This window comes from Microdochium trichocladiopsis (assembly GCF_020744255.1).
Source record: "Microdochium trichocladiopsis strain MPI-CAGE-CH-0230 chromosome Unknown B0I36scaffold_8, whole genome shotgun sequence".
Classification (NCBI taxonomy): domain Eukaryota; kingdom Fungi; phylum Ascomycota; class Sordariomycetes; order Xylariales; family Microdochiaceae; genus Microdochium; species Microdochium trichocladiopsis.
In genome coordinates, this window is record NW_025763551.1 from 2,134,550 (window position 1) to 2,157,956 (window position 23,407).

Sequence of the window (23,407 nt, forward strand, 5' to 3'; positions counted from 1 at the left end):
CTGCCGAAATTGCCCTCTCGCACCGTCTTGTTCATTCTTCCTGTTTGCTCACGGTCAGAGCCTTGGCCACGGAACATCCAGTGTTCAACGTCACTGTCAAAGCAATCAGCTCAGCCTGGGTTGATCAGCACCAGCTCAAACCTTGAGCTTTACCACCAAGATATCCTGAAGTGCTCTTTTGTCAGCAAGATACCCAGTTAAGCATAGAAAGCAGAGGTGACCCAAAATGCCAACACCACCGGCACCTCCAGCACAGCCAGAACATCCCGCAGACCAAACCGGCCTACCCAAACTCGGAAGTATCTTGTACCAGGCCGCCGTCGAGTTCCCTTACAACGCCTACGCCATAAAGCGGGTTCCTGACCAGCACTCTGCAGCTGTTGCTGCCGCTGCTGCCACGACTGAAAGTGGCACGAATACAACCAGTCCATCAGGACCAACAGCTCCAGAGACATCGACTACCACAGCAGATCCTTCCACCGCTGCAGACATGCCACACGTTCGCAAAGACTCCGGTTATGCTGGGCCCGAACGTGTCACCAAGGGACTAGCAATCAGTGACAGCCTCGCTGCCTTGTGCCAGTCCGGAGAGAGCGTATCGGATCTGCTCGCCGAGGACCCTAGTCTGACCCCGGGCGAGGCATGGAAAATATTGCTTGCGAAGAGCAAGTCCAGCCACATTCCGCAGACGCAGCAGGCATCTCATGCTTCTGCCGCAACACATGACAAGGCCAGCGATAACGAGGAGAGATTGTCACAGGATCAGCTCGACGTGGCATTCAAATGTGGTCAATGGGGTGAGACTAGGCCAAGTGATCTCTTCTTGAGGGTAAGCCGGGAATTCCCTTTTAACGAGATCGCCTAGGGTTTCTAAGATGAACCGACTGCTCACTTCTTGCTTCATAGATGTACCACGACGCACTGTGTTCTCTGAACCATGATCCTGCAGCAGGCATGGCGAGCCCATCGCTTCTGGGCACCAGCGGCACGGTGCCTCTCGTCGTAGTCTCGGTGTAAGCCAGCCCGGTAAAGGTTAGAATCTCTCTGATCGTGGTGTCTTGTTTATTGACTTGATCAACAGCATCCCAGATATCGTTAGACACATGTCGAACCTGATCGTGCGGGCCGAGAAGGAAGTCATTTTGGCCACGAATTTCTGGCAAGCGAGTACGGCCTCTCGATTCATCACAGACGCGATCAGAGAGGCTTCCCGCAGAGCAGGTCAGCGCGGCACGAGGCTGACCATGAAGATCATTTATGACCGCGGCAGCCCCAAACAGCTGCTCGACTCGCATTATGTTGTCCAGGAAAAGGAGTATACAGGCAAAGCCGTCGACTTGCCTGCGGCGCACGAGATCCCCCATGTCGACCTCGAAATCCGCAATATACATCTGATCCCGCTGGGCACGTTCCATTCGAAGTTCATGGTCGTGGACCGGAAGATTGGCATCGTGCAGAGTAACAATATCCAGGACAACGACAATCTCGAGATGATGGTCCATGTCGAGGGTCCTATCGTGGACGGCTTGTATGACATGGCTCTGCTCTCGTGGCACAAGAAGCTGAGCCCGACATTGCCCATGCTGAGCGCCGGATCGTGCCAGGCGGCACTCTCGACACCCAATGGCCTGGCAGCCGAACCCAGTCCTGATGAATTCAGGCATGCTGGTCCATTAAGATTTCCGAAGCGGGAAGCGCCATATGGGATCGGCGCCGACAATATCGTCAGCCCAGCCGAGCTGGTCGACGAGCACACCGGGAAGAACCCTGTAGTTGGTGCCCGGAGAGCCACCACTGGCGAGGCAGAAATATCATCTTCCACTGGCGCAACAACAACGCCAGCAAACTCAAGAAACGCATCCTCTCACCAGCAGGGATTGCAGCAGCATCCCGATGCAGATAATCTCGCCGTGGCACAGCTGCAAATCACGACTCCCGGTGCCAGAGATGCCACTCGCCTAGCCGAGCACACCCATGAGGATCCGCACTATGACGACGATATCGCGGGAGAGGTAGCTCGGGTACAAGCCGCCGTAAGTGCAAAGCCCGGAGAGAGCCAGCTGGAGGCCGTGACGCGGCATCTGAACCACACGGTAAATAAAGGCTTCAAGGGCACTCCTCCTCCAACTTCGGGCGCCACGACTGGCAACCATGGCAACACGGACAGCATTGACGATGATGGCGCAATGACACCATATATATTGCACCCTGCTTCACAGCCCTTCCCGATTGCCCTGGTGAACCGGGCACCCTACGGCCCGCCGAACCACGACTCGGTGTCGAACCCACAGAATGCAGCTTGGCTATCTGCGCTGCGCAATGCGAAGAAGAACGTCTTCATCCAGAGCCCCACACTCAACGCGGAACCTCTAGTGCCCGCAATTATTGAGGCGTGCGAGAGGGGCATCGACGTGTATGCTTACATTTGCTTGGGGTATAATGATGCTGTAAGTTTTTGGACCCTTTGATCTATCTGCCTGGAGCCGACTTGTTCTGTCGAGGCCGGCTGTGTAGAGAGCGTATCGGCTAATTAGACACCTCTTCACCTCAAGGGCGAGCTCCTCCCCATGCAAGGAGGACACAACGAGATGGTGGCCGCACATCTGTATGGGCGTTTGTCCACGCCCGAGGCGCGCAAGCGACTGCACTACCACTGGTACACGGCCAAGGACCAGGTCGCGCCGATCCCCGCGGAAAAGAAGAAGCGCTCGTGCCACATCAAGCTCATGATTGTGGACGAGTCGATTGCCATTGTCGGCTCGGGCAACCAGGACACGCAGAGCTGGTATCACAGCCAGGAGGTCAACATCATGCTCGAGAGCGAGTCTGTGTGCGCGGCATGGATCGACGGGCTGAGACGGAACCAGAACACGCATAGGTATGGCGCGCTGAGCCAGGAGGACGGCATATGGAGGGACGCCGAGGGCAAGCAGGCTGACGGCGTGATGGGGGTCGACCCGGGCAAGTTCAGTTGGTTGAAGGGCTTCACGGGGGCGATCAAGCGAGTGCAAGGGACTGGTGGGTTCTGATGACTTGCGAGTCATTACGGCCTCACCACCACCAACAACAATCAGTAATATAGCAATGCTTACGAGAGTCACACTGTCAGTGAATAGCGCTTCCAGCATCGTAAGCTCTCCAACGCAGGCTTGCCGATAAGCTCTAGATGTCTTGTGGAGGCGTGTGGATCCCCGCTCACAGGTGGACACCTGTGAATGGTCGACACATGCCCGAAAAGGAAATAAGGTTGTCCAGTCGCTGGTTGGTGCTGCTGCCTTATGTTGCTGCCTGGTGATCTGCGATGCGGGAAGCCACACGCAATGCAAATATACACCGCACTTGATCATCAAGGGCAGGAGTTGGCTTCCAAAAGGGTGGGTTCACGACGTGCATGCACGCGGAGAGTCGTGAATAACTACGCCTGTTCCTCGCTGTGCTGGTCACGACGACGACTCTTTCCTTCTGGCTGGCGGAGCGGGGTGCAAGGAGGAGGGGGTTTGGGGGAGAATAGGGTGGGCTGACGAGGGATATAAAAACTGGAGGCTAGGTTGTGCTGCCGCCAGAGGTGTAGATGAGTCGCAGGCTTGTACTCTCCCGAACTCGCTGAAGTCGTAACTGCTCTGCAGACAGACAGACAGATATCAGAAGTCGCCCGTGATCGTGCACCTGGCCAACAGGGCGATCCATCACGGCTCGAGATAAGCTATACATCTTGATCGGTCCACGGGAGAGTGACACAACCAGCGACACCATCCGTGTCGGCCTCCTTGCCAACATCATCACAGGTGGTAGAAGCGCACAGCAGCACAAAACCCCAGCCATCATGGCCAGCAACGCCGCCCGCGAAAAGGAAGCAGCAACAGCAGCACAAGACCCGTCCGCCGCTGCCGCTGCCGCCACAGCCACCACCGTGATGAATGGGCCTTTCAAGGGCCGGTGCATCTGCGGCGCACTCACATTCACCATCGACCCTGCCGAGGGGGCGCCGCTGGCGGCGTACCTGTGCCACTGCCTCGACTGCCAGCGCTTCTCGGGGTCTGCGTTTGCGCACAACGCGACGTTCCGGGTCGCGGACCTGACGGTGGAGGTGGCGGCCGGGCCGGAGGGAGCAGCGGTACAACAGGACGGCGATGGCAATGATGACACTGGGGCCGGCTCCGGTTCCGAAATCGGGGGGAAGCAGAAGGGTGTTCCACTGGAAGACCAGCTCAGCACGTATGGAGATGATGTCGAAGGCCGGATGCAGTTCTGCCGGACATGCGGGACGAGGCTGCTGCTGTTCTGCCCGGCCGGGTCCAGTTCAATGCGGGACAAGGTGGTTGTGCCAGTCGGGGTGCTCGAGGGCGGGTTCGAGGATGGACGGCTGGCGCCGGCGATGGAGGGGTGGCTGAAGCGCAAGGCGTGCTGGCTAAGGGGAGTGGACCTGGGGCTGAGGAGGATGGGGAGCGAATGATGGCATGTTGGGCGGGAAGACGATGCTGGCACTGTGGCTGGTGTTTTGTGTTTTTTTTTTTTTTTTGGCGGCGCCATGGCAGGGCGTGCGTGTCCAGGGTCCAGGCAACGTTGCGGATTTGGCGGGGAGACGACTGGTTGAGGTTGAGGTCGCTGGTGGTGGTGGTTTGTGCTGACGTGCTGTGCTTGTCGTTTGGAGATTTGAGTTTGGCCAAGCGCGATGCTATGCAGCAGCTTCAGAGTCTGAGGCGCCTGTGCGTTAGGTAACAGGTTTGCAACACGACAGCTGGTCCAGGGTCTGGGCTGGCAGGGCGGGTTCTGCTCCTGCAAGCCACTCTACTGCGTAATGTGTCTGACCATGTCAAGTTGTTGTCGTTGTTGTATATACACCACCTGGGTCCATCAACCCATGCCTGTCGGCTGCACGGGCAATCCTCCAGGCTCGCCAACCCTGGCTGTCGATCGAGATCGGGGTCCTCGGTGGGCAATGACGTGGTTTGCAGGCACAGAGCAGGCCAGGCCAGGAAAAGAAACCAGCCGACGGCAGCTCGCCCGGGCCACCGCGTGGCTGGACTGACCAAGCCCCCAGGCAAGACCAGGACGAGACGAGACGAGGCCACGAAAGGGCGGATCCTTGTGCAACATTACGATGGGCGTGATGCATGGCGCATGGCAGGCAGGCTCTGAGACCCCCAGGCAGGGCCCCTCCCAGGCGCTACTGCACCTACGTAGTGCGCATGTCCCTCGAAAGCAACAGGACATGGCATGAGCCGAGTTGGAGCAGGCAGGGTCAGGTGATGATGGATGTCTTTGTGCACAAGCGCAGTGCAGATCAGGAGCGCCTTCGGCAGCGCTCGAAACACGACGACGCCGACAAGTGCTGACTGACACAGGCTGGCGAAGAAGGGTCCTCAGGCAGCCAATGCAAAGCCTGCACGCCCGACAGTCGGACCCCACCTGCCTGCGCAAGGGCAGCCCCACCTCCCGGCCCCCGCTGTCACGGACCAGTCAGAGACCCCGGTGATCGTCAGGGACCGACCTTGGGAAACTGCAAAGCCTCGGCAGCCTCGTCCCTGTTGGTCCCTCGCAAGAGAGTTCAGACGGCTCCCTAGCGCAAGGCACCAAGAGAACAGCAGTCATGTCGTGGCATTCCGCAGCGCAGTCAGCAACACGCCAGCCATCACACCCCGTCCCACCCATCCACGGACAACGGGCCTGGGAGACCACCACACCCAAGTTTGCGTTGCTTCGGTGGGAAACAAAACACCGCGCACAGGCTGCCGCATGGGCCGGCCGGCTCGGTGTGCCAGGGGCCAGGCAGCAACGAGAGCTTCGACTGGTTTCGACAGATTACTATGCGACTGGAGAGCCTGGCTACACCAACAAAGGGGTGCGCTGGGCGTGTCAAATCACGCGTGCCATGACTATCGCACACAGATGATGCACACACAAACAGGCGCGTCGCATTCACCCAGCACACACACTTTTCCGCTCCTTCTGCTCCGTGGGGCGTACAACCTGCGGGTTTTCCCTGGTCTCGTCCCGCGTCAGTACTTGCACATCGCTAGCGCCCATGCAGACCCTGTTCTGTTGCGTCTGGTCTTTCCTGTCGTGCTACCCGAGCTGAGGACAGTCTTGTGAGCAGCCAGGGACGGGCGGCTCCGTGGCGCCGACCCTCTCTGCTCCAGCTCAGGGTCTCCAAAGCTCCCGGGTGCTCCAAGCTCTTGAAGCTCTGGGCGTGGTGGCTGTGCAGCCGGGAGGGAGGGACCCTGCATCGCAGGGTCCCGCACCACATGGCAAGTGCTCACAGCTCGTTCGTTTTGAGCCAGCAGAGGCGGCACGAAATGAGATGGCCTCGCCCGTCGTGTCCCATGGCAATCTATTCCGACTTGTCAACAGGTCTACACGTGCCTTCTCATCCGTTCCGAGCACGACCATCTTGGGGATGCAGCTCGAAAGATGCCCCGATGCCCGCAACTGATGAGACAGCGCTACACACAAAGGTAGCTAACACCACTCCATTCTGCGGTCGCAGGTGGCTTCGCTCGGGGAACGCCGTCATCGCGCCCAAGAACGGATGTCGCCCGTCGTGAGATGGACCCAACTACTTCCGCACCATCCGGCATCGCACCCGCAATGCGCATATACGCTTTCTACACTTCCAAAGTCCCAGGCGCAACACGATGACGAGATGAGGAAATGGTACCTCACCGGCTTGGCCCGTTGCGATGTCCATCGTCATTCCTCTGTCCGATCCGAGTCATCAAATTTGGACGGCCGACGGCGGACCCCCTCACAGACCCTTGCACGGACACCACAGGGTCCAGACCACTCGCCAGAGACATTAGGAACACCGGAACGCACATACCCCAGGGACTCAGGGCAAGACATTTTTAGTGATTACTTTGTGTGCTGGAACCCTTTCGAACCAGCAATGCTCTCTCCACCCACGTCAGGATTCCCTTTCGACCCGTGATGTGGTAGCATTTCCTTTGCTCCCCCAATTTTCCCTCCTATTCTGAATGAGCTGAGCCTGTGCAAAGCTCCCCCCGAAAGAGGGGTCGTCGCACTATTGAAAAGCTTTTCCCATCCACACCTCGCTATCGCTAGCTTTTGCTGGTGGTGGTGCTGGTCGTGCTGATGGGCTCCTCGCAGGGTCTCCACAAAAGAAATACTTACTGACCTTACTCACCACCCACGTAACAAATGGTAACCATAAGGTAACCACGGATCACGGCCTCTCCACCCAGCGCCTGCCCCTCCCTCTCTCTCTCTCTCTCTCTCTCTCTCTCCCCCCTTCGGTTTCCCCATTTTCAACTACCGACTCGACCGAGACACCGACAGGAACCGCTCGAGTCATGGAGCCTATTAATTTTTAGGGCCCGCTCTCCCTCCCTCTTTCCCTTCACTCTGTTCTCCACCTCTTTTCCGGGTCCCCCTCCCCCCCTCCTTCCCTGCCGTTCGCAGAGTTGGGGATGGGTGGGGAGGGGGGGCTGGCCGGACTCGGCTTGGAATGCAGCGAGGGAGGGAGCCCGTGTCGGTCGGTGACCAGCAATCTTTTGCTCATCGTCCCACTAATTCGTCTAACGGGGCGCGGCGCACCATCCATGTACAGTGGATGATGTGTGAATGTCGTCAATCCCGCATCAAGTGAAATACGCAATGAAACACAGGTTTAGAGTTGCCGGCACAACACCAGCGAAGAGTAGTCGACGTCACACACAATGCCAGGAACCGCAACGATGTCGTGGTCGCAAAGTTGTATAATAACAATAAAATTTCTGATTCTTGCAATGCCGCCTGCCTATCTGTGTAGAAGCAGGTGAATGGTATCTCTAACACTACATCGTTGCCAAACAAAACAAGCTTCCCCTGCGCGCCAGGTCCCACTGTTCCATGACTCTGGCCGCCAGGGTCTTTTTCAGAAGTGAAAATCATCATATGCAGTGGTATCGTTTTCCGTGCCCAGCGCCATTCCAAACAAGCAACAGTAATGCACACCCCACAAGTGCCTGAATGGTTTCATGTGCCACGTGAATGGAGAGCGTCGTCCAGCGGGGAACATCCCCTGAATTGGAGAAAGCCATGGTCCCCAAGACGCCTCGTGTATATGCGTCCGTCTCGATGCATCATGCCAGTAAAACTCCAGAAACGCCATACTCGGAAAGAGAGAAATCAAGAATGGACGAGAACGATTTGAAAGACAGCTTCGTAGCATGAAGCTCTTCAGGCGCCCTCTTGGCACGCAATGGCAGCCAAGGCATCCAGGCCGCTGCTTGTCCTCATTGTATGGGGACGGCTGGAAAGAGGGCCGTGGGAAACGCGCATGTCCCAGGTGGAGCCAAAGGGGGGGAGTGGCTGTTGCTCGTGGCCGTACTCCTCCACATCCCACATGTGGACGTCGTGAGAGTCCTTGGAGGAGGAGCTGTGGGAAGAGGACGTGGATTTCGATGAGATAGAGGCGCGTTTTGCAGATGAGGTTTTAGAGGAGGACTTGGAAGAGCCAGATGATCGCGACTTGTCCTTGAAGTGTGTCTCGAGATGCTGCTTCATGTTATCGGCGCGAGTGAATTTCTTGTTGCACCCAGCAAAGGTGCACTGCACAGCTTTCTCGGCAGTGTGGATCTTGGAATGCCGCGAAGCATGGCCAGAGGTGGTGAAAGTCTTCTCGCAGCCATGGCTGTCGCGGTAACGGCACGGGTAGCGCTTGCCAGCACGCTCTGGCGCAGGACCGGTGTGGGTGGCTTCCTCGTCGTACGAGTTGGAACGGCTGCTCTCGACGTACGCCGGACGCTTCAGGCCGGCCGTCTTCTCGGCCATGTAATCGTCGTAAAGGGGCCTGGGAGTGTAGTCGTAGAGTCCGGGAGTTAGTGGCGAGATTGCGTCGTAGCCGCTGGTGGTAGAATCGTACGAGTCTGAACGGAGAAGTTCAGGAGTGCGCAGAAGGGGAGACCTGTCAGCGACGGAGAGATAGCGGCTGGTGTAGGACGGGCGCTGAGCGAAGCTGTCATCATTGAGCAGCGACACTTGGCGGCCGGTAGCGTCACGGGCTTGCATGTTGGCAGACTGATTCCTCAGGTGGTAGGAATCAGAGTGCGAGTCGGTGAGAGTGAAGGTGACTGTGTGTCGTCACAGGAAGAAGAAAAGAGAACCTTTGTGGTGGTAGTGCTTGGACCTCCAGCGAGGGAGCTTTGAGCACACGGCTGGACCGGATGGTGGAGACGGCCGAACAGGGGCGATGCTAGAAATGTGCAACAGGCACAATTTGCATACGCGCGGATTCGTTTTGTCACGTTGAGAAAACGAGACTCGTATTGACAATTGGTATGCACGAGTGACCAGCTGGATTAAAAGAGCCCTCGGAATAGATACTGGCGAGGGTCGACTATGTGCAACAGTTGATTGCCGAATTGTCAGGACGACTCGCAGCGAGTTGAGCAAGCAGTACAGCAGGGCGAGTGAAGGGTCCAAATCCTAGTGGTGCTGGTTGTGGGCCTTGCAGGTAGGTCGGCGGGTGGCAGAGCGAGTGAGGCTAGCTGGGGGAGCGACGTTGGTGGTGGTGGTGGTAGTAGTCCTGCTGCGGAGACGGCGTCGTGGTGGTGCGGAGGGTGATTTGGTGTTAGCGGCAACGACGATGTGGACGTCAGACGGCGTGCTGATGGTCTGCGGGTGTGATGGAAGATGTTTTGGCGAAGGGTAACCAGGTCAGGGCAGAGGAGAGAGAGGGAGGAGAGTGGTGCGGCATGCGGTTCAGTTATACATGGGCAGGAGCAGGACGGGGAGAGGTGTGTGTCGGATGCAGGAGCGAGCAGCAGCGAAGTTTTAAGGGAAACATGGCAAAGGGCAGAGGGAGTAGGAATCCCATCGAGCAGCTCGCTGGGCGCACCCTACACCCCCCCTTCACGACGCGCACTGGAAACCTTGGAACCCCTCGACAGACGACCCTGCCTTGGGGGGGATGTTGCGTGCCCTGGGCGTGGGCCCAAGCGGAGAATGGGGGGTGTGGGCTTCCCAGAGCGCGTGGGTGTGCACCCCGGTACTCGACAGGGGCTTCCCGGGACAGGGTCTCTGCACGCTCTCTGTGCGCACCTGGGCACCTTGCCTAGTGCCCACCGGCGCAGCTCCCAGATGTGCCTCCAGCGCGGGCCCGCCTGTGCCAGCCACGACCGCCACTCTGCCTGGCGCGCCCTCCCCTGCGACGTACTCGCAATGTACCCTCCACTGCCTGCTCCGCACCGTGTGCGGCCTCGCCAGTACCCTCGCTCTGCTCCCGCGCCACACGCAATCCGTCGCCAGCAGCGTGCCACTTCCATGGCCTCGTCCGCAGCTTTCGTTCACCTTGACAACACCATGACTAGATCAGGCAAAATCATCGGGGCCACGCCAAGCTGCAGCGTGTTGCTGGACTCGTTGGCGGAGCTGAGCTCGACCCGCTTACCCCGTCTGCAGTGATGCCAATTCGTCGTCGTCGTCGTCGTCGACGACGCTGCAGCTGATGAGGGCAGGCTTTGCAGAGCTAGCGAGGCAATGGTTTGCCCCCGCCTCCCTTCAGGCCAGCCCGTCGTCGCGCACATTGTAATTGCGTCATGGGCCTCATCACGATGTCCCACTCACTAGTCATCCCCACGTCCGATTGTGGTGACCGCTGCACTCTCCGACTTCCCCCCATCCCATGGGTCCAGGCTGGCATCGCATGCTGGCGTCAAAGCGGAGGTTCTCTTCCTTGGCTGTGACTGGTCACGTGCACGGGGGATCAGTACAGAGCGCCGGTCCTGGTTGAGCTGTCCGACCCTGGCTCAAATAGAGTTTACATGTTGAATCGCGATGCCGTTCGCTGGTAGGGGTTCCTTGATTCAGAAAACAGGATCTGTCTTGCGCAGAAGTTGGATCATCAGACAAGGGATCCGATGCCTTTCCCTAGCCGGCACCGTCAGATCCGACGCAGAGACGGCAAGCCATCCGGCCAAAACTACTCTGTATGCAGCGGCTGCGAAACCGTGTCGCCTCGTCATGGACATCATCAGTAGCCTGAGGCCATGGGTGCCTGTAGATCACTTGGTGCTAATTGGTCATTCGTGATAGGCGAGGTCCCTCAAAACCCTGACTCCTCAGGACTACGCAGCAAGCAATGCGCTTCGTGATGGCAATGGGACATCAGCATTGCACAACCCGATGGAGTCAGCTAGCCAGGGCAACCAGCGGCACATGCCGCGTGTCCCTTCTGACTGGCTCCTGAGCTGCGATGTGTCGGGGTCAATCCATCGCGATGATGCAAACTCATCGATCGAGTAGCGCAGGCCCAAGAGTCTCCCCGCACTTGCTGGAACTATTGTGTCGCTTGACCCCCTTGGTGGAACCATGCAGGCCGAAGCTGGGCTACGTTATCGTGATGCACCACGCGTGGGAAACCCCGGCAAATCCGAGTCAATCGGCCTGTCGTCTGCCCTTGCCCGTGGCTGTGATCAGCTCTGTCAGGGTTTATTAGTGTCTCGTGGGCTGCCACATGCTCGAGATAAGCACCGATGGGTAGCCATCGAACAGCCGTTCTGCTGGCACCCAGGGCTGTTGGGAAATGTTGGTCTCTGAACCCTTTTGCCAATCCCTCGTTCCGCCCCAGCGCGACGCCAGACGCCCTGGTGACTGATGATCGCGAGGACCTTAGTGGGAAAAGCAGGGTCTTGCGGGTTGATTTGGACGATGATCGGTCGATCCTGGCCGTGCAAGATGGTGCTGGCCCACTGTGTGTCTATTCTGTTGGCGGGCTGCAGAAACCCTGCTGCTGGGAGGTGAGGTACCGGCTGGGGACCTTGTGGCGCATGGGACGAGGATGGCATTCTGTGCTGCACATGCTGGTTTTTCAGAATTCGATGACCGATTCTGGCATGAATCTCGATCCCAAGCAAGTCTTTGCCGCTTTGGGGTGGCGCCCCCGACTGGTGGTTCACCCCCTTGGGCGCGCTGCCCCACTCCATCCAGTCATCACACCCGTGCGTCAACATCCTGCCATGGCGTGCCGTTCGTCGACGAGTAGCCTGCCTTCTCTGCGAGGGGTGTGGTGCTGGGTGCTCTCTTGGTCGGTGGACCCTGCCTGCGTGGGTGGATCCCGGGGCCGTGCTGCACCCGCACTCTGCCGCTGGCGGGCCTGTGCTCTGTCGCAACAGAGTTTTTTAAGTTGGAACAAAACACTACGCAGCGCCCTCCACATCGCTTGCTCGCCGGCACCAGGCACCCCACGCGGCCAACCCTTACCGTGCACGTTGAACGCGGCTCCAGCCGGAGACGTCCTGTGCCCGAGCGCGCTGCTCGGAGGATGAGTTGCGAGACCCTGCATTTGTCACAAGCCTCGTGTGTGACGGCGTGATTGCGCCAGGGTGAGGGCTGCAGGGCGAGGGAGGAGGGAAAAAACCCGTTTGCTGTCAAGTCTGCAGGCGCTGCTCGGCCGTGCCGTCGAAAAGTGAAGAAACTTGGCTGGTCGGCTTGGGTACGTGCGTGGGTGCGAGCTTGGTTGGCTACGCCAGGGCAAAAAGTCCAAGAGGGCATCGCGATCTCGAGAGGGTGGGGCGCTCGCCCTGGCGCATCGTGATGCCTCCGGAACATATGCTACGGGAGGCGCTATAAGGGAAACATGCTGATGATGTCATTTGGGCCAGGTAGGGGGCACGGCGCGCGCATGCGGGAGGCGTGAAAGGCAAAAGATCAGGGGTCCCGAAGGAGAGAAGGAGCAGGAGCAGGAGTAGGACTGGGAAATCTGGGTCAGCGGCGCTGGGCGGCTTTTGTGTTTTTGCAGTCGATCTGGCGTCGTGAACCCGATCTCGAGGTTGGGGTTGGATCAGAGGGGTTCTTGGGATCGAGATTGTGCGCACGCATCAGGAAGCCGCCGGCCGATGCGAAACCACAAAGGGAGCTAGCTGGCCAGGGTCCTGTCTGTGTGGAAGCGGGCTCTTGACAAGCAATGGTGGAGCGCGCGTGGGCGGCAGGCTGAACCCCCGCCGCAGCCCCGGGAGGCGCCTTCCTCAACCGACGCCCGAGGACCCTGCCGTCCTGGGCAGTCGTCAACTGGCGCCCACCACACTTTGGCCTCGTCCTGGACTTGCTGTGTCCGGTTCCATGTCAGCAGGCTGAATCACGACCGGAGCAGCAAATCATGCCCTCTTTGCATGTGCATTGTTGTTCGGCGGCAGCTGGATCCTGCTAGACTGTCGGTGCGTAACGTGCCCATCACCTCGACACTCGACTGTTGTATTGCCAGGTAGCAATATGTTGACCACCCGGGCCGGGAGTCTTTACTATGGTAGACGCACGAGCATTCAGCCCGTCTCCCCCAAACCAAGGCGCAAACGACAACGACGGCATCGTTCCAGCAACAGCATGCAAGTCGGGGCAAGTCCGCCTCTGAGCCCGCTGTGCCAGCCATCCCATGACAACACCCCGCCAGCCACCCTAGCTGCACCCCGAGTGCTGCCCGGGTTCATGACTCTCTCTTCATTGCATGCCACTCACGGGACTTAGCGCAGGGTCGTTCCTTGTCTCCCGAGATCGCCTCTGCGCCAGTCCCAACGCACCGGATCCGTCCCTGCCGCCCATCACCCAGCATCTCATTTTATTACACCCCGCTATCAGTCTAATCTCCCGTAGGAGTTTGGTATCAGAGCTGCTGGGCCTGTTACTTGGTGCCTGGTCCGATTGCAGCCGCTTCCAGAAGTGCTTATCCTCCTGACCAAGCCTTGGTTCGCCTCGTCGAGGGCAACCTGCTCGGGACGACCATATCGCCACGTGAAGTGGCTATTTCGTTCGCCAGCCACAGGCCGAGAAACATCGAGGCCTGCCAGCCTCGTGACATGTAAGCACCAGCACATTCATCACAGGGCATTCCGCCAGGTCGCTTGGGCAATTTCTTTAAATGAAGCATATGAAGCTGGAGCGACGGAGCCTCTGCTCCCTCTCGGTCCCAGCATGACGTCAAGTGTGGAGTCGAATGCCATTCCAGAAGGTGACACCCTAGCGACCTGCGACCAGGATACTCTGGCAGTACGAGCAGGAATAGCTTCACCGCCAGAAACTGCTCTCAAACCAGCCCGGAACTCCCAGCCTTGCTTGGTGGGCACACGGTCGCCTCTACGGAGTAATGGCATGCTATAGTGGTGTAGCAGAATACAGAATGGGTCCTCATCTCCTGGCATGCCTCACCGAGCGATGCTGCCTTTGCCGAAGCAAGGCCATGCGAATAGCTTGGAACACAATATAACGGGCTGGGCCTGGCTTCATCTCACGACGGGGGGGGTAGGACTCGCGTGTTCACTATCTGAAATAAGGCTTGCAACATGGCAGCCGTCCCAATCCAAGCTCGTCCCACAGCTGCGAGAAATCATGTGGCATGTCCTGGAGAGCTGCACGGTCCGAGGCACGGAACGACAGGCACATTCGTGCTGGCGAGTCGTGTTCAGCCCAGGCATGAGCCGCAATGTCCGTCACCAGCAAGGATGCCGGGCCGGGAGACGGCCACCGTCCGTGTGGACTGGGCGAGTATGCGCACCAGGCCCGAGGACGTTCGCAGGCGCTGCCATTGACTCGTGCCAGGCGACGAATGGGGACGACGCAATGGCTGTCCCTGGAGACGGAGCCCCTATGTGGATGTTCATGGTCGCAGGGTGAGGGCGCCGCGGGTGAGTGATGGGGAAGGGATCCAGGGTTCACCAGAGGCAGTGTCGTCATAATGCGCAGATGTTGACTTCACGGCCCCGCCCAAGGGTCGCGCACAAAGTCTGAACCAGGCACAACTGTTGTCATATGTACATAGTAGGGCGAGGGGGGGTGTGCCATGGCATTGCATGGCATGGCATGGGGGTGCAAGCGGCGCCATGTCTGTGCTGCTTGACAGTCCCCACCCACTCTAACGTGAGCGGAGCCCACCAGACTGGCTGAGCTCCGTCTGCCCCGAAGGTCCCTGAACCGGTGCGGAATACTAGCAGACCCACGGTGGACGGGGCCTGGGCACCAGTAAATGTCCTCCAGGGTCCAGCGCCGGAGGCTCCCGCCCTGACTTCGGCCAGCCAGGACTCGGAAGGGCAGCGCGCGCCTTGGAAGTGGCACGGGGCAGGAGCAAGACCGCGCAGTGCCTGGCTCAGCACCGCTGAGGGCCGCATCCGAGCTCAAGCAGCAGGCGCCGATCGCACGGCAGCGCCGGTGATGGTTACGAGGCATGTTGCACGGGTCGGGTGTCGTGGCTGGGCGGGGTCGGCAACGGGCGCCGCGATCGGGATTTTCACCAAGCATCGCCGATGGGCAGTACCGCTAGGCTAGTTTGGGCCCCACTGCCCCTGAGCCCATGCTTCCACCGGGGTCGCTCCTGCCGGGTTCCCATTGGCCATCCGTCCCTTCCCAAGGTTCCCTAGCAGGCACCGTCACCTTCATCATGACCTGTCGAGTGGCTGCTCCCGGCTCACCTGCCTGCCCCACGGCTGCCTCGGTTCGCCCTGCCAGGGTCAAGTGTCGAAGTACCGGTGACAGCGACTGTGCTGGGTGCCTGCATCAGCAACACAACATGACAACCGCCAGCAGAAGCTCCCAAGGTACACATTCGCTGCGCTTGGCCATACTGGTGCTATTGCAGAAACGCCCGCGAGGCGCCAGGCCAAGACCAGGACAGCACAAGGCACGGCGAGCACTCCCGCAGCGCCTGATCCTCCGTCTCGTCAGCATCCGCAACAGATCGGTAGATGCAGCGCTTGACCCCAGCAGGGATACTCCCGCCGCCTGCCAGAATCCTTCGCCAACCGTGGACAGACCACCAAAATGTCGATCACGAACACTTAGTGCCCATCGCCAGCATCGCCGATTTACAACCCAGACATCTTGTATCTCAATCCCCTTTTTTTTCATCCTCGTGCGCGGTTGCTAGTTAGGGCAAGTCTCAACAAAGCAACTCGCTAGGCCTTGATGCACGTCCATCTCGCGCTCATCTCCGTCGACAGGGCTCGAGCTCGTGGCCACCAGAGACCTCCAGCAGCTTAGTGCCAGGCACTTCGCGTCACATAGTAGTTGCATGGTATCAAAACGTATCCCCGTGGTAACCATGCCTCACTCTCCTATGCCGCCGTAGGGGTCGGAGAGTACACAAAACTAGTGGGAAAAGGGGTCCCGTCGTCCTTCCAAGGTTACACAGTCATGCGCTGCTGCTTCTCCCGGGAATGCCACGATGCCTGCCCACACGCCCACCCCCCCCCCCCTTTCAGCCCCGTCTGTGTCTCCATCTGGCAGCAGAATCGTCCTGGATCGAGGCCCTTGTCACCAATCCATACCTCGGCACGCACACGCCCCCCTTTGGGACTTTTCTCCCTGGCGCATCAGCCCTCTGGTTGCGCCTCTGACATCATAAGGGCTCGCGATCCAGCATCGTGAAGAGACGTGACCGCCCAGGTCAATCCCACATCAATGGCGAGTGCTTACATAATTTCCAGTTACACAGTTATCGTTCCTAATAGCCACTCTATCTTCTCATCACAGCATCCCATCGCCCTTGGCAGCAGACTAATACAACTGAGGTTGGCCTGATTCACTGGATACGAACAAACAATACTTGAGCTGTCGCGTGTTAGAGGTAAACGAGGCTGCCTGATCGTGCATGAGCTGGTGTTTTCCTCGGCATTGTGGCACTCTGGCCAGCTCGACATGGTTGGGATGCGGTCATGCGCCGCCATCTTTTGGTCACAATATGCTGGCATTGGAAGCTCTTGGGTGTGATGTGCATCGGGCATCATTTTATGTCCGTGCTGGAGGTCATGGTGTTGCCTGGTGCATGGCAATAGAAATAAATCCACAAAACCCAAGACCGCAGTACGGGGTTTTGCTGAAGCTTCATTTCATGCAGATTCGCACGGCGAAAAATGTGATTGAACGGAACCAGTCACCGGGGCTGCTCGCAACCTGTGTCTGGTCATCGGAGATCTCGATCCACAGGCCAAAAACCTGTTCTGTTTTTTTTCCGAGATGATCATGTAGAATCTGCAGTCGAGCCCGACAAGCTCGGCAAGGTGGTGGGTTGTATCTGTGTCACATGTGTGTCTTGCTTGTGTGTGTACGAATGGCGAAATCGCACACGTGCTGGGTTGCTTTGGAGGATTTTCCTTTGGAATTCCCATGACGCCCACCCTGCTGTCTTGCAGGTTAGGCAACTTCTGCATCACATTTCCGGCGATATGCCACCGGCTGATTCCATGCCGGCCTTCGCGACATGGGTGGCCGTATGATATGAAAAGCTAGCTAGCTCTCTGGGCTTTATCCGTGCCCGATTTGATGCGAGCAAGTCGAACCCGTATTTTGTCACTCCGGCGACTTGCCTCAAAGCGTGCCCGGTCGAGCTCTTCTTCTTCGTCTTCTCTTATGAATATGAATATAGACAATGTCTCTGATTCGTTGTGGATGGGGAGGTTGAATTGTTTCAGCTTCTCATATTGTGTTGAGAGGGCGCGAGGCTTCAAAGGTGCACGAGCCGATACGTCTGATCACGGTTACAATGGGGCTCGTAACAGTGCATGAGGCACTTCAGGAGAAATCAGCGAGGTGGGGATCTCGATGCAATGTTTCTCAATCGAGAGTGGTGTGAGTTGTATGCTTGCATGTGAATGGGCAGTGTCTCTCCTTGTTTTTGGAGAACAGACTCAGGTCAGCCCCTCGCTCTGTCGATTCGCCCGCCACCAACAACCAAGACACGGTCCGTCCTGAACGTGGACGCCACTCCTTCGTCTTTTCAACAGCCTTTAAGGGAACTCAAGTGGGTTAATACCTACACTCCGTGCTGAAGACAGTGGCGCAGCGGCCAGACATTTGATTCGGACATGGGTTTTCCTTCTCGAAGGTCTGCGAACTGGTCCCCTGGCAGTTTCCTTTTCTGTGGCTCACTGTTGAGCGGAGGTGCGTCGGCTGTTTCCGTAAGCATTTCCCTTGTCGTCGAGGCCACCACCGTGCAGGTGGTGTATTTGTTGCTTTTTTTTTTTTTTTTTTCGCTTCGTGGAAAGGCTGCAATTGGGTTTACTGCCTCCTGTAGGTCAAGTGCCACTTCTCCGAATCGGGAGCTCGACCGGCCACGAACTACGATGCCTGAAGCGAGTGGTCACAGTCGGGCAAGGTTACTCCGAGCCTAGCAGGATGTGCCCTGCACTCAGGATTGTGGCATTGGTACGATGTACAACGGGGCATGTACCCTAAGGCCTTCCAAGGTTCTGTGGTACCCTTCTCGCGCTTCTGAGCACGAGACGTCGGATACGGGAATCTAGCAAATGAGCACCGATATCTCGTACATCTCGAAATGAGCAAAACCCCAAGCGCGCGTCTCAGAATGGCCGGGGACGCCTCTCGTCCAGATCGTAGCGCGAGATCTTGCACACACTCACCCACACAAAGAAGACCATGGGTGGGTGTCATGCATGCCCACTTGCCTCGTCGTAGGTCGTGCCCCCCGTGTCCGTGCCTCGCGGCACGGGTGGGTGTGGCCGCGACAAGAGCAGGGGGAAGCTGGCTACATGCCGTTTTCCCAGGTGGGATGAATGGGATTGTGCGAAAGTGCGTCACGCGGGTGGGCGGGGTTTCACGAAACTGATGATGCTGCCCGTGTGACATCGGGAAATATCGAAGTAAGCCGCGGTTTCTTAATTGGATCTTCCCAGCGTCTCGACAGTCGCGTTTGACGTGTCATCTCTTATGCGTTTGGCACCATGATCAGAAAAGTCTCGGTGCATCAAGTAACAGCAACGAGTCCCGTGTAGTACGACGCTCCCAATTTCGTCGAGGGGAAAAACAATATTGGAACTGTATTTATATATCCGTTAATAATGCCCGGAAGTACACATCATTTTGAGGTAAACCTTTTTTGTGTTGGCTCAATGATGACGGATATTATGCACAATCGACGTTACATGCCTGATATTTCCAGCTTGACAGCTGGCTACAGCGATTATTTGTAAGGCATGTCAACGTTAGACCGTTCATGTTTCTGAATGGAAAAGAGACCGCCGATATTGTTGGCAATAATTTACAGAAAGTAGCACCGCGGGCACAACAGGATGGGGGATGTTAGCCTGTAAGTCTGGAGATCGTTATGGTCAATATGATGGATCAAGCGAGATGCAACAAACCCCATATCCGTACTGGCTTCTTATTCATTGGCGTGTGGCTTGCCTGAGCGCCGTTACTCTGGGCTAGAAAAGCTTCGAGGCTGCCATATCACCATGGGAGGGGAACGGCGAGCCTAGCAGCCGTCGGCCGCATGCGTTGGAAAATATGCATTGGCAATAATCTGCCTTCGGTGAAGGCGCGCATGTTGGCCCATGTCATCTTTTTCGCCAAGGATACCCGCGTTGATGCCTCAACAACTTATTTGGTCAGCTTGCTGCTGGTGTCAGATAGAGTCCACGCATTTGCATCTGAGACGACGACCTTGCAGAATGTTCTGTCTCTAGTCAAGCTTTGTTTCTCGGTGCTCAAGGACGCCAAAAGGTCGGCATCGACCATACTTTTCGTATGCTGATGCTCAAAAGCCCCCCCGGCGTACTCGGCATATGCAAGTGATCGGCGTTTGATCCATGGAAGAATGCCAGCCCATGCGGCTGCGAAGCTTGTGCCCCTGTCACGTCATCCTCCACGCGGAAGGCTCCTGCCAATCCTGCAAGACACGTCAGGCTAAATCATCAGCTTCGAAGCTACGTGGATGTACAAAGGAGATGCCGCTTGATTGCGATGCCTAGCTAAGCACCAGGTTTTCATCTTTCATACTAGTGAGGTTATAGCCTTTTGCACTTCTAAAAAGCTAGCCATCTGAGCATGTGGCGGGCCCCTAGACCTGCAAAGTTTGGCTCCTCTAGGGGAGGGGGATGTGGGATGAAATACACGAGTATCCGAAAGATCCCAGGCAGATTCACAGTAAGTTCACAAAGACGGCCTAGTAGAAAGGAGAAACGGATAAAAGGAGTGTGGCAATAGGAGGAGCTCATCACAGCTCACGAAGATGTGAAAAAGAGAAAGAGACGAAAAGAGATAAAATAGATTGAAACCAAGACAGGACAGGACAAGAGGATTCAACGTAGGGTACGATGGGAGAAACTTGCTACACGAGACACGCAGGGAGAGGGAGAAGTACGCAACAAGGGGCAGGGTTAGGGTTGCAGGGAGAAAGCAAGCACTTACAGCATGCATGAGATGGCCTCGCCGCGCGTCATCGTGCAAATTGCTAGCCGGATATACAGTTCGAAGTGCATGCTGCATGCTGCGTGATGTCGGTTTTCGTCTGCCAGTCCACGTACTCGTCTTCTGTCCAGAAACTCGCAACAGCTCGACGACTAATACCAAAGCCACAAAAGCCGGTACTGGCGCAGTTTGGGGCGCTGGTCTCCACGAAAACCAGAAAGGCGGCAACGGTCACGAGAAGCTGCAGATTTCTCTGGACCGTAATCCTCTAAGGCGGGAGGGGAGGCACATCTCGGTCCCGTGTTGCAAACGTTACCTACCGCGTGTCGTGGGTCAAGAAGCGCCACCTCAACGCCTCAGCCGCGGCCGCTTCCCCAACGTCCTCCCGATCTCGTCCGCTTGATGCCCGCACGATCCGATGAAAAGGCACCCTGGACATATTCCAGATCCTCACAAACGTTCCAGCCGGTAGCCACGAGCACCACATCCATCTCCTCGGCGTCAGCCACACTTTTCAGAAAATCGCCGTTGTATCCACCTGCCCGCCAGATCGGGATCCGAACCTCCTCCCCGATACGGAACTAGAGTTTATGGAGCCCACGGGGTCCCCAGCCATCATCGGCAGGTTCCTTTTGAGTTACATGAAGCCGGGTTCGAGTCCCTTCAACACCCCACCTCATCGGCTTGCGGTTCGGCGAGGCTGGGGCACACCAACTTGATTCCTGATGCCGTGCTCGTGGCGTGCTCTAGCGACGGACAGACCTATCGCGGCACTGCCCGCTCTGGCACGCTAACTCGGCAGATCCGTTCTGCCAAGAGTTGCGCCTATCCCCAAGCATTAGACTTTTTGGCAGTGGCACGCCAGCCTCGCACCAAGACAGCCAAATGAGTTAAGCACCCAGCACGGTTGTGTCCCAGTTGGCCCGATCACCGGCTGTTAGACCAAAACCTTAAAAGGCTGAATGAAGTGAGGGACTAGTTGGTGTAGGTCACGGGTATCTTCAGTTTCTATTATGTACGTGTAAGCGCTTGGTCAGGAAGACCCCAACATGAAATCCTACACTTCATCCAGCTTTACTTCTTGGCAGGTAGCGCTGGAGGCAGCATCTTGCCCTGACCAGTGTCAACCTTCTTGCTGGCGGGCAACCCGGGTACCTTGAAGCCGCCATTGGTCGCGGAACCGCCACCGCCAACCTGCGTAAAGGTGCCGCCAGAAAACCACCGGTCTTCTTCCGCCTTCCTTTTGCGATTGAGTTCGGCCTGTATACTGGGGTCAACGAGCTCTAGTCCCTGCACTGGAGTGAATGCTAACGATGAAGCCGTTCCTGCACCCCCTCCAATGGTTGAGCCCACACCAGAAGTTCGCAAGCCCTTGCCGCGAAGGTCTATCTGACCTGGTGTTTGACCAAAGCCACGGAGGGACGATGCCGCGCCGCCAATGGTCGAGGCTCCTCCCCACCCCTTGTGCTTTTGACTGAGCTTGGCACGTGTCCGGTTGTCGATCTGAATTCCACGTATCCTGCCGTCGTTGCTTGCTCCGATCATGCCCATGCCTGCCGTAGAATCGCCAGTACCATACCCAGTCTCTTTCTCCTCTTTATTGAATGCCATACGATTCTGAGCCTTGCGCAGATCCGTCATGGCCGTCGCCTCTTTGGCCTTGCGTGCTCTACGTCCACCGCGCTTCCTGGATGGTTTGTCATCCGGAGCTGGTAGGGCTCGTTGTCCTTTGTTTGGCGGCGGTTCTGTCATCTTGTCTAGGCGTTCAAGACACTGGCTCCTAAGTTCCTCGCCGTATGAGCCGTCCGGACTGCTATGACCTGTATCCGCTCTCGCGGCCAGTACGAGTTTGGCAGCCACAGCCTTCATGGCTTTCTTCTTGAGATCCGTGGGGATGCCTCGAATCAGAGGGGACTCATAAATGTAACCTTGAGACTTCACACTCGTGTTGCTGGCGAAGGCTAGTCGCGGCTTCTTGGATCCCCACGAGGGCAGATTGCAGGCTGGTGTTCTTGAAAGCGGAGTGAGTCCACCAGCAGTGTTGATCAGCTGCGCTGCTGTCAAAGATCCCACGATGGCTGTGAGGTTCGGCGCAAAGACGTTCATACGCGACTGAACATAGTCGGTTAATGTAGCCTTGGCTTTGTCCATAGCTATCATCATCTCGCATGCACGAATCACACGGTCCAGTTCTTCGGGGGACAGCTCTTCCCCCTTGGTGGTCGTGGCCTCCACGGTCACGACCATGAGGGACGGACCATCCAGGACGGCCTTCAGTGACTGGCCAAGAATGTTATCTGTAGAGGTTTGGAGCGTCCTCATATTCTCAGAGTCCATCGGCCCGTTCCCAAGGATGGCGACAACTTTGGCATACTCGACAGGGTTCTGTATAAGCGTCTCAAGTTCGGGAAACCGCGAAGAGTAGTGGTCGCGAATGAACTTGTGCACTTTCATGATTTCGCCGTTGATCTGAGTCGAGAGAGTGTTGGACTGGGTCAACACTTTGTACTCGGGGTTGTCTTCGATATTACCGACGTTGATTGTGCCAGGTGCGAGAGGCTTTTCTTGGAACCGTGCAATGTCCTGTAGGCGGAAACCATTACCGTCAGGGCTGTTGCTCCATGGAGAACGATGTAAATATTATCGTTTCAAGTTGAAGATAATCGACTGAGACTAGGGGGATGGAATTCGAGATCACTGACCTTTAACAGAGGCTGAAGCCTGTCCATGATTGTAGAAACCTTGCGCACATCCTTCACGGCCCCGAGTTGCATCTTCTCGACAGCTGCTTTGGCTTCATCATCATCCTCTGGGACCTCGGCGACGACGCCGTCAAGTCCTCCCATTTGATGATCATCTCCACCATCTTCGAACGGTTCCTCGTCACCATCGAGCTGCATGTCCTCATCGTCGTCCACTTCGGCGCGCAGGGACGGCCCAGTCACGCCGTCAAGGCCGCCATCGCTCTGCACATCCTCACGGTCTGACCCAGAGTCCTCGAAGTCCTGCAGGAGCTCATCCGCGAGTGTAGACATGTTGGCGGCGATGAATAGCACAGGCGCGGCAGGTCAAGAGTTTGTCGACTGGGATGCGCTGGAGAGCGCAGCGCGGCGCGCGCTGGCTGAGGGCTATCGACACAGACGGACGCGCTTAAGTGAATCGAGAAACACTTGGTAGATGGTCGCACGCGGTTCTGATGATCGCAGCTTGCGAGGTTCGAGGTCACGCTGTCTTGCGTGGTTTGTTGTTTGATGCTTGGTGGTGGAAGCTTTATCGA

The 23,407-nt window shown here is 57.3% G+C and overlaps 5 protein-coding genes across 5 annotated transcripts; 2 read left to right on the forward strand and 3 right to left on the reverse strand.

Annotated features, from left to right (window-relative positions):
- Nucleotides 1-490: 490 nt before the first annotated feature.
- On the forward strand, nucleotides 491-3,029 carry B0I36DRAFT_248992 (uncharacterized protein; the record flags this gene model as incomplete). Its single annotated transcript, XM_046150432.1, has 5 exons — nucleotides 491-829; nucleotides 907-1,013; nucleotides 1,082-1,724; nucleotides 1,803-2,447; nucleotides 2,553-3,029. 5 exons carry the CDS (start codon nucleotides 491-493, stop codon nucleotides 3,027-3,029), a joined length of 2,211 nt encoding a protein of 736 aa, XP_046009554.1.
- A 530-nt stretch (nucleotides 3,030-3,559) lies between these two features.
- Nucleotides 3,560-4,519, forward strand: B0I36DRAFT_330427 (uncharacterized protein). Its single transcript, XM_046154841.1, has one exon. It carries the CDS (start codon nucleotides 3,824-3,826, stop codon nucleotides 4,451-4,453), a length of 630 nt encoding a protein of 209 aa, XP_046009555.1. The 5' UTR covers nucleotides 3,560-3,823; the 3' UTR covers nucleotides 4,454-4,519.
- A 3,191-nt stretch (nucleotides 4,520-7,710) lies between these two features.
- Nucleotides 7,711-9,009, reverse strand: B0I36DRAFT_273185 (uncharacterized protein; the record flags this gene model as incomplete). The annotated part of the gene is made up of 2 exons (XM_046151322.1): nucleotides 7,711-8,316; nucleotides 8,353-9,009. 2 exons carry the CDS (start codon nucleotides 9,007-9,009, stop codon nucleotides 8,179-8,181), a joined length of 795 nt encoding a protein of 264 aa, XP_046009556.1. The 3' UTR covers nucleotides 7,711-8,178.
- Nucleotides 9,010-13,811: 4,802 nt separating this feature from the next.
- On the reverse strand, nucleotides 13,812-15,529 carry B0I36DRAFT_352216 (uncharacterized protein; the record flags this gene model as incomplete). The annotated part of the gene is made up of 3 exons (XM_046157089.1): nucleotides 13,812-14,085; nucleotides 14,252-14,575; nucleotides 15,396-15,529. The coding sequence occupies 3 exons, from the start codon at nucleotides 15,527-15,529 to the stop codon at nucleotides 13,812-13,814; spliced, it is 732 nt and encodes a 243-aa protein (XP_046009557.1).
- Nucleotides 15,530-21,204: 5,675 nt separating this feature from the next.
- B0I36DRAFT_365919 (Prp31 C terminal domain-containing protein) lies at nucleotides 21,205-23,165 on the reverse strand (the record flags this gene model as incomplete). Its single annotated transcript, XM_046159215.1, has 2 exons — nucleotides 21,205-22,713; nucleotides 22,833-23,165. The coding sequence occupies 2 exons, from the start codon at nucleotides 23,163-23,165 to the stop codon at nucleotides 21,205-21,207; spliced, it is 1,842 nt and encodes a 613-aa protein (XP_046009558.1).
- Nucleotides 23,166-23,407: the final 242 nt, after the last annotated feature.